Here is a 9,465-nt window from a genome sequence, read left to right on the forward strand (position 1 = left end):
GAGGACCAGGTAACCATAGTCCTCAGATTGGACAGAAAATCTAGCTAGCTGTCTGGATTTACCCTGCAGAGATCTGAGGACCAGGTTACCATAGTCCTCAGTGGAAGGCAACAGACATCCGGGGGAATTTCCTGAGTAATACCGGAAATTAAAAAGGTTGTCAATAAAGACTATTGTGAGGAGGACCTCTAGCTGTTTAAATGATGCAAATCAAATTAAGGACGCTGTGATTCCAGCATGTGGTTGCTACATGTTTTGCAATTTTGATATGTATTAACCACTGAGAGTTTGTGGATGAGTTTGCGCCTACTCTGACTAAATGATGATGTCACATTAAAAATAGTGAGTGATTCAGAGAATAATACAGTGGTTTGGGTCTGGATTGGGTAAATGACTAAAAGCTTTTGGGATGAAGGTTTGAATGGACAGTGAGGGAGCTACGAGTTTGTTTCCTTTTTAAAATAGACTAATGATACATGACTGCATGTGTGATATCTTGAGTGATTGTGTGTAATTCAGGCTTTTATGTAAACCCATAGACTATAGAAAACTGGGTAAACCCCATCTAAAAATGCAGAGCTGTATACAAATACAAGTCTCTGACCCCTGGGATTAACCGTCATCTGCTGCCCCCCAGTGTTGAACGTTGAGAACAACATCAGCTTTCCATCCAGCCGGTGTGCTCTTTCAATCCCATTATATACTGTCCCATTAGCTACTTTGATCTTCATATTCAAAAACATGTCTAGTTTTTTTTAAATGGCTGGATTGATTCCGGATGTCCTGAAGTATTTTAAAGGTCCAGTGACATGATGCTCTTTGGATGCTTTTATATGGACCGTAGTGGTCCCCTAATTCTGGATCTGAAGTCTCTTTTATATAGATCTTAGTGGTCCCCTAATACTGTATCTGAAGTCCCTTTTTCCAAAATTCAGCCTTGTTGCAGAATTCCAGCCACTAGAGCCAGTCCCACAATGAGCTTTCCTTAGGATGTGCCATTTCTGAGTCTCAAGCTTTTAAGGAGGAGAAAGGGAGGGGGGAAAGGTTGAGGGTGGGGGTGATAAAAAAACCTCAAAGTGAAGATGCCATGGGACCTTTAATGATTCATAGCAAAATCTGAAAATTAACCTTTTGACCACTCTGAATTATCGCATAGAAACTCAAGAATGGATCGGTGAACATTTACAAAAGACAAGACATAGAAAGATTAGTCTTAAGAGACGTTAAAGTGTGTTTTGTTACTTTATCGCACTACTAAAGGCAGTGCTGGCTTAAGGAAATAAAAACAAGGATCAAGGAAACAAGGAACAAGCAATAACCTAACCTAACAAACGTTCCGCAGCAGTTGGATATGAAAATGACAGTGAATACATCGGAGCACTCAGACAACCTTTAAACAAAGACAACATCACCTTTTATGGGTCTTGTCAGTGGAGCCGACAATCACATTTGGTCCATTAAGCCAGTGGCAGAAAAATATTATAGTCAATATTGATCATTAAATATATCTGTTTTTTTCATTCCTAATTACTTATGAAGTCTAAAATGCCAAGGATGATGAAAAGCCCCCATCATAGGCGACCTGTGCTAAGTGACATCATCAAAGTATTATTTTGTCTGTAGAGGTGTTACATTTATGATATAAAACATCAAATTCTCATGTTTATCAAACTGCATTATGGGAATGTGACAGGATTGTTGAGAATAGCGGTAGACAACAGCCCACTACAGAACTGACTGTTTCTTCAGCTGGTTTGATGATTTGCTTGGTCTTCGAATACATATTGTATGGTTATTAAACAGTATACCAAAAGCATCAGGCTGGTCTATCAAACTGCTTTTAACGAGGTAGTGATATATAGTGTCTGCATATACACACATTTAGCTGGCAATACATGTATCAAACATACGTATTCATTTCACAATGTATGAACCGTTGTGTTAAAATTAGTGGGATTCTGTATAACCCCCCCCCATGTTTATCTTGCTACCCCGGTCTAGTTTGTCAATTTCTGTATCTTCCTTAATCTTAGCCCCCAACCTATTTCTCTATCTCCCTCCACCCGCTGCTTTCCGCCTCTCTAAAACACCCTAGGGATAAGTCGGTAAGGCACAGCGTCTGTGTAGCGCTTCCAGTCCTTTCCGTACTTGCTGCTGCAGCGGTGCTCGTCGCGCACACAGCGGTGGACCAGCAGGATGGTCATGTACACTATGTAGAAGTATGGGAGTACGTGGCCAAAGCCACAGGCGGCGCAGTAGGCCAGCGAACCCATCAGGTCGCCGGTGTAGTTGAAGTGGCGGGCCACTCCCCAGAACCCGGAGGTCATGAGCTTGCTGCGATGAACGCCCCCGTCTGTGGAGCGGTACGAGCACTCGATGTACGCCGGCTTCCGGCCCCAGATGGAGCAGGAGCCCTCGGTGCGCCGGAACAGGTCCTTCTGGTGGTTGGTGGAGCGGAAGATGTAATACCCGACCAGGCCGAGCAACAGGACAGCCAGGGCGTGGGCGTTGGAGAGCTGGACTGGCTGGTACACCAGGTACAGACCCTGGACAGCCAAAACCCATTTATTACATTTACTGCTGAAATGAACCTAATATTTGAATGTCCCTGCCAGACTGTGCATGGACTTAATACACTCACACATTCTATTCTTTATATTTATATATAAGAATATATATAATCAGACACTTGAAGAATAAATTGGATAGCTAAATTGGGCAGCAAAAGTTGCAATGATGATTATGTGGATACCAAGTATTTGATAGAGGATGGCATGTAGACAGATAATTTAACTTACCTAATTCAATTTAGTTTGACAATGCAAAATGTCATTGCTAATATATTTATTAGCAATGACATTGTGCATTGTGATATATGACTATACTACTGTTAAAAATCCACACAGCTGTTCAAACATGATGCTGCTAAGGACAAATTAGGATGTAAGTTCACATTTCTTACTGTGTGTGTGAACATGCATATGCGTTACCTGCAGTGTGTAGAGGTATGGCAGCCACACACAGTCTCCCCAGCCCAGATACCATCCAAAGTGGTCATGGCAGATATCAATGGTCTTCAGGTACCACGCCTCATTCCAGAAGAAATCCAACACATAAATGCCCTGCAACAAAAAACATAACACCCCATGGGATTGTTCACCCCATGATGAACATTTATGTTTAATAGGGCTGTTTATCCATACCGATCTCCTGATTCAATTCAATTTCCCTTTGATTCAATTCAATTTAATAGGTTTCTTGATGATTCAGTCACATAAAAAAAGACCAATGTTGCATATACTGTAGCTCATATACTTGGCGTCCTTTACGTTGCAATGCTGCGCCCTTCTAAATTTAGTCTTCCTCAACCATCTGGTCATTTGTCCAGTTGCTCTGATTAACCGATGATAGTTAGGTGGGTCCTCATCGGGTTGACCTGATGACCTAACCAGATGGTTAGCACGGCAGCTAGCTGGTTGAGGATACTTTTATTATTATCAGTCATTTACAACAGAAAAGCCATACATAGACATGCTTGTGTTGGTGAGGATTACTCTGCAGAGTGTGTATATGAGAACACAAACATGATTGAACATGTACGTGTTTGGCTTGCTGTCCATCTACAGCATAGCTCTTCCACCCTCCGTCAGGCGTACATAATTCGCGCAAGTAGAGCGTGACGTCATGCGCAAAGGGTCTGTACAGGTCACACATTCCTTCAAAGGGTCTGTACAGGTCACACATTCCTTCAAAGGGTCTGTACAGGTCACACATTCCTTCAAAGGGTCTGTACAGGTCACACATTCCTTCAAAGGGTCTGTAGAGGTCACACATTCCTTCTTCTCTAGCCATACATTTCTCTGACCTTGCACTTTCTACTTTGCTCTTATCTGCAGCATGAATGTTAATTGAGTGGGGAAGGATTCCTGCCAACCTAGTCTCCACGTTAAGGTAAAAGATGCAAAGGTCAAAAGTATCTACAGTTACGCAACGCTTGAGACAAACATGACATTATGTACAATTTTCTAGGGTTAGACATAATTAAGATGATTAATTATTTCATATATCTGTCAGTGTCTGATATCTATAGGACTTCTGCATTCACAGGATCAGGACACAGATTTGCTCAGGTCATACACAGATTTTGGTTTAAATACACCCTTGTTCCCGCTTACCTGCAGTACGTTGACCAGGATCATGGAGTTGGTGATGTGGCCGTACAGTTCTTGCTGCTTGGCCATGTAGGACAGATTGATAAGAGTCCAGGCTACGATGCCGGGCCGACCGTTGAAAAAAAGCTTGAAGTCAAACCACTTGCCAATGCGTGGGTTGAACTCGATGCCCATCATGTAGTTGTAGAAGATGTTCCCTGTGAACTTGCTGCAGAATCATAAAAAAGGGTGGAAATAAAAGATGTTGATACACTAAGTCCATAACTAGTTTAACCTTTAATAGATATTCTAAGCCCTGATAGACCAAGAACACTTTCTGCTGTAGAAATCTGCTCCGGCAACATGTCGTTGTGTAACGTGTGTACCAGTACTCACCAGTCCTCAGAGTTAGTGGGGAAAAGGTAGGCCTTTATGAAAGCGAAGGTGGACACAGCGTAGCCCAGTATGTTAGCACACCACATCAGGGGGATCCAGTTGTCGAAGATGATGGTGGGAGAAAACCAGTGGAAATACTGGGCATTGGCATACCACAGTGCATGAGTGATGAGCCAACACTGCAGCCCATTGACCTCATACTTGTTGATCAGGCCTACAGTAGTGAAAGAGGAGAAAACACAAGAAGTTGGACTTTAAAAGATACTATCTGGTTTGATAATGAATGTCATGTAAGTGTTACAAGTGGGAATTAAATGTTTTGTTACAAAAATCTTAGATCGGTGCAACAATGGGCCTCTTTATTTAAGGGAGATGTTGCTGTTTTTCAACCGGTTTTGTGTTGCTGCAGCATGGGCAGTACATGCTGATGGGCGGAACCCAGATACCCTCCTTGCCAAGTGGAGCCAAGACATCCAAACCTCCATCGCCGCCTGGTGGCTGGCTGCAGTCTTAGGTCATAAATCCCACTTCTTACATGCTGGCAGACATTGGCCAAACTAAAAACATCCAATTACATGTCAATAAAATTTTCCCAAAGAAGATCATTTTTAGGTAGTTCTGATCACGCTGAGGTTTGTTCAAGTGTTCATTTTTTTATATTTTATATATATTTGATGGTACAAAACGGGGTGAAACGGCATGATCGAGCTGCGATTGGTCGGGCTGGTGTATTATGCCTACCGTCTGATTGCTACTCTGGATGTTGGCTCCAAAATTACGGGATGATTTTGGCTTCAATTTTATATAATGGGAAGAAGTGGAAATGCGTCACCCATCTTTCCATCCAACAGTCTGTGCTCCATGTTGCCAGCGCCCGGAGCTCCCCGCTCACCCACTGGCAAATGTTCGCCAGATGATGCATTGGCAAAGCCAGTTGGAAATCAACAAAGTTTCCCTTTAAACAAATGCTATGGATGGCGGAGCGTGGGTTTGTGTGGTAATTACCAGCAGGAGTTCGTGCTCCATCTTGCACTCCACCAACATAGCCGGGAATAAACTTATGAGTCACATCAGGAACACACATGTACAGGAACACCTAAGGGACAACACAACTTGATTTAAGATTTGCTAAGCCTGTTTAGCAAGACAGTGAACAGGTTAAACGCAAACATTTTCAGCTTTACTGTTTTTATTTCCTACCTGGAAGGCCACCCAGATGGCATATATCTTGGCAGCTGACCATGTGAAGGAGGGTGCCCGGGCCCAGATGGAGAGCAGCGTGGTCTCTCCTTGGTACAACTCCAGCAGAGGCTGGCTGATGGAGCACTGATACTGATCACAGGCCATCACGAAGTAGAAGACAATAAAAGGGGCAAAGCATAGGAGACCAATCACACTGCTCAAGGAAAACCAGTCCACCTCCCTGAGAATGAATCACATACAGATACAGCATGAGGGCAGTTAAAAATGATTGCACATTCAAGCTATTATGTATTTTAGGACAAACAATAGCTTCACATTCACTGAATCTGTCGGTCCTAATGTTTCAAATATAACTAGAAAGAAAAATTAAGAGTTAGAAAGATATGACCACAACATTGAAAGAACACCCCAAAAAACTTTTTAGAAGAAAAGTTTGGTGCTGCCAGTAAATTCCTCTTTAAGAAAGAGAAAGTTTCTTACAGACAAAAAGATCTTGCATATGTCTTGACAGATGATACGGTATGTCTATTCCACGGGTCATGATTCAATATATTTTGATACTGTGCGTAAGGCAATATATTAGGATTTCTTAAAGTATAATTTTAGAAAAACTAATGTTTTAAAAAAGACATACCGTGCAGCCCTACTGAACGCATCCTGTGTAGACACAGAGCACTGCTGAGTCGATCACTCAGCAAGTGGTCCCAAAATGTTCAAATTTGGGCCCTTTAAAAAATTTCTATATCTGAAATATGGGTTTCTTTTTAACTAAATGTTTAACCAAAATGGATTGGATTTCTTACAACAATCTTTGCAAATACAATTAATCACTTTTATTTCTGACTAAACTCATCTGTACGGCCCTCTGATCTTAACTATTAGTCAAAATAATTCATAATTTCTGTATTTTTAACTCAAATATTAGGTATGCTTCTATATAAATGAGGGTTATTGACCATGAATTCCAAAAAGTAGTAAAACTAGTAAGGTGATGTTAGTGAAAACAAAACAAAAAAAGTCTAAAAGTGTCAGTGGACAAAAGTGTCAAATTTGTCAATTTTTTAACCCAGAAAGACAACACAAGGGTTAAAAGATACTGTGTCGGATCTTTAAGAATATGCAGTACTCTAATGTATTCCCTTCATTCTTAATGTATTCTTTTACAAGATGATTTTGTGAGTCTTTGCTTGAAGGCAAGTTTAACTTTGGGCTGCACTTAAAGTATATTAGAAGACAAAATGGCCCTTTAGCATCAACTCACCATGCTCTCCCCCACGATGCTAGCTGCTCCCCCCGTTCAGATGCTTTCCCATTGGCCCGGTGCTGGGTACGTCTCCTGGTGGCCTCCATGGCCACTGCATCCTTCATTTCTGGTGAAGGATCAAGGTTATCAGGTTAAGATCAGTTATACAGCGGTGTGCTGTACTTTCTGTACTTCCCATACCACTACAGACCATTTAACATGCAGTGGCATACACCAAATACGCAATGACACACCTATGAACAGGATACAATCGTTTTTTTGTGTTTTTGTGTGAACTCCTTTGACGAATGAACCAAAGTGAATGCGCCATGACGCATGGCTAAAACATGTAAAAAAATAAAAAAGTTTTGTTCCACAAGCCAAATAATAATAGACAGATAATGAGCTAAAGGGGGGAAATAAAATTCATGTCCATGGAGATGTGACATAACACACAGGGCCTTGAGCAGGCTCCGGATTCACTGTTGCCACCGTTGTACAACTGAAATTAAAATGTTGTTCTCTGTGACTGCAAACCTCCCTCTCTCTGTGTGGCACTAGCTTTGTGGGGACCTGTCATTGACATAATGCATTCCCTTGCCCCTGAACCTAACCATAACCTAATCCTAACCCTATCCTAAAACCAAGTCTAAACCCTTAAACAGCCCTTTAAACTTGTGAGGTCCAGCATTTTGGTCTCACAAAGACGGGACCCCATATGTGAATCCTGGTTTTTGGACCCCACGAATACAGTTCAAAAAGAACACAGACACACACACACACACACACACACACACACACACACACACACACACACACACACACAGACACACACACCCACACCCTGATTACACCAACCACTGTTAGCTGACCTTTCCTCTTATGTTAATAATTGTATAGTTGTATGATAGTTGTTAGTTTGCTTGATGAAAGCTAGCTTATACACTGAAATAAAAACCTTACTATATATTATATACATATTATTATAACCTTTTTGTTATGTTTATACTGCAAACTCTCTCTCTCTCTCTCCCTCTCACCTTTGAACGACACACACACACATACACACATACACACACACACACACGCACACACACACGCACACACACACACACACACACTCTTCTGGAGCAAAGGTAATGCCAGCTCGGCTGGAACTATAACTACATAGTAGGCTATGCCTGTACTATAATACAGTACAGCCTCTTTGTTTTGCCCAATATGTCCGTGTTAAACATGTTTTTTTTCAACAGTTTATGTAATAAGTGTGCTCGGAAGGGGTGTGTGGAGGGGTGGCGGGGATACCCGCCGTTGTATAACGCCAACAAAAGCGAACCTTTACAGTCTGTTTTTAATTTATTCCATAAAATTTCATTTTAGCACTTGTTGTCTCTTGCACGTGCCTACTCCGACGCTAAATGTACTCAGTTACCTCGAAGTGTTAGACTATAGTTAACGACAAATAGCTATCCTAAACACCTCAAGTAGCATAACACTGACTTTATGGACGTTAAATTTAACGTTAACACACGTTATAACGGATTCTAATCCCGTTACAGATGCTCTATTGTACCGTAGCTCACTCACCCGTAGATGAAAGACAGAAAAAGGGGAAGGAAGGCTGCTCGGCTCTGGTTTCCTCCCGGGCCAGGTGCTGGGTATCACGCAACCGCTGGACAAAACTCAACGTAGCACCAGAGACTCCGCCCATAACGCGACTAAGTAAAACATTTCAACCAATGGTATCCGTGTAAAGGCGGGCCCGGGAAGTGAACCGGCTTCTCATTGGGCAATTCTAACTGGAGCCACCAGCTCCTGACACATTCGCCAGTGGTTGAATGGTTTACCTTGACTCAACGAGGAACTAGCATTATTATGAAATATTTGTCATTATTATCTTCGTTGTGTGGCAAGACACTAGCATTTGACAGCCTAGATTTTTTACAATAAGTTGTTTTATCACTATAATACCAATGATCTCTACAGCCCCTGCTCACTGGTTCTACTTATTATTCCATTTATTTAGTATTATTTATCATTCTCATTCTCATATCTCACTTATTATTTACTATTTATCCATCATTCTCATTCTTATATCTCACTTATTATTTATTATTTGTATTTTTAAGTGTTTGAGCTTGTACATACAGTGTACTGCATTTGGTAATAGTTGATAATATAATAATAGTACATATTTAAACAGTTTATATCCTAGCAACTAATGTTTGCTCGGTCTAATCTTTAATACGTTGAAATACATATTCCTATGGTGTTACAATTACCTTAATTTTCCCTTTTTTTCACACTGTTGTTTCATCCTTCCCAGGTACTCTGTGTGTTGATGTACTTACAGAAACTAACCACTAGAGGGGAATATTTAGCTGTGTCATGAAAAGGCATCTGCTCAAAATGAAACACGTTCCGGTTGCTATCCAGAAAGAATGGACAAAAAAATATGTGGGGGGGGGGGGG

General features: G+C 41.4%; 1 protein-coding gene across 2 annotated transcripts; it reads right to left on the bottom strand.

Moving 5' to 3' along the window:
• Positions 1-1,214: 1,214 nt before the first annotated feature.
• dhcr7 (7-dehydrocholesterol reductase) lies at positions 1,215-8,694 on the bottom strand. 2 transcript variants are annotated; one of them, XR_004657133.1, is made up of 8 exons: positions 7,012-7,118; positions 5,748-5,970; positions 5,553-5,643; positions 4,548-4,761; positions 4,176-4,380; positions 2,991-3,122; positions 2,007-2,546; positions 1,215-1,976 (listed from the first exon to the last, which is right to left on the bottom strand). XR_004657133.1 is itself a non-coding variant. In XM_034875500.1 (8 exons), exons 2-8 carry the CDS (start codon positions 7,116-7,118, stop codon positions 2,082-2,084), a joined length of 1,437 nt encoding a protein of 478 aa, XP_034731391.1. In that variant the 5' UTR covers positions 7,119-7,120; positions 8,581-8,694. The 2 variants fall into 2 exon arrangements, 1 of the variants encoding a protein (XP_034731391.1); XM_034875500.1 differs by lacking the exon at positions 1,215-1,976 and adding an exon at positions 8,581-8,694 and having other exon boundaries at positions 2,082-2,546; positions 7,012-7,120.
• Positions 8,695-9,465: the final 771 nt, after the last annotated feature.

This window comes from Etheostoma cragini, chromosome 1, assembly GCF_013103735.1.
Source record: "Etheostoma cragini isolate CJK2018 chromosome 1, CSU_Ecrag_1.0, whole genome shotgun sequence".
Classification (NCBI taxonomy): Eukaryota; Metazoa; Chordata; class Actinopteri; order Perciformes; family Percidae; genus Etheostoma; species Etheostoma cragini.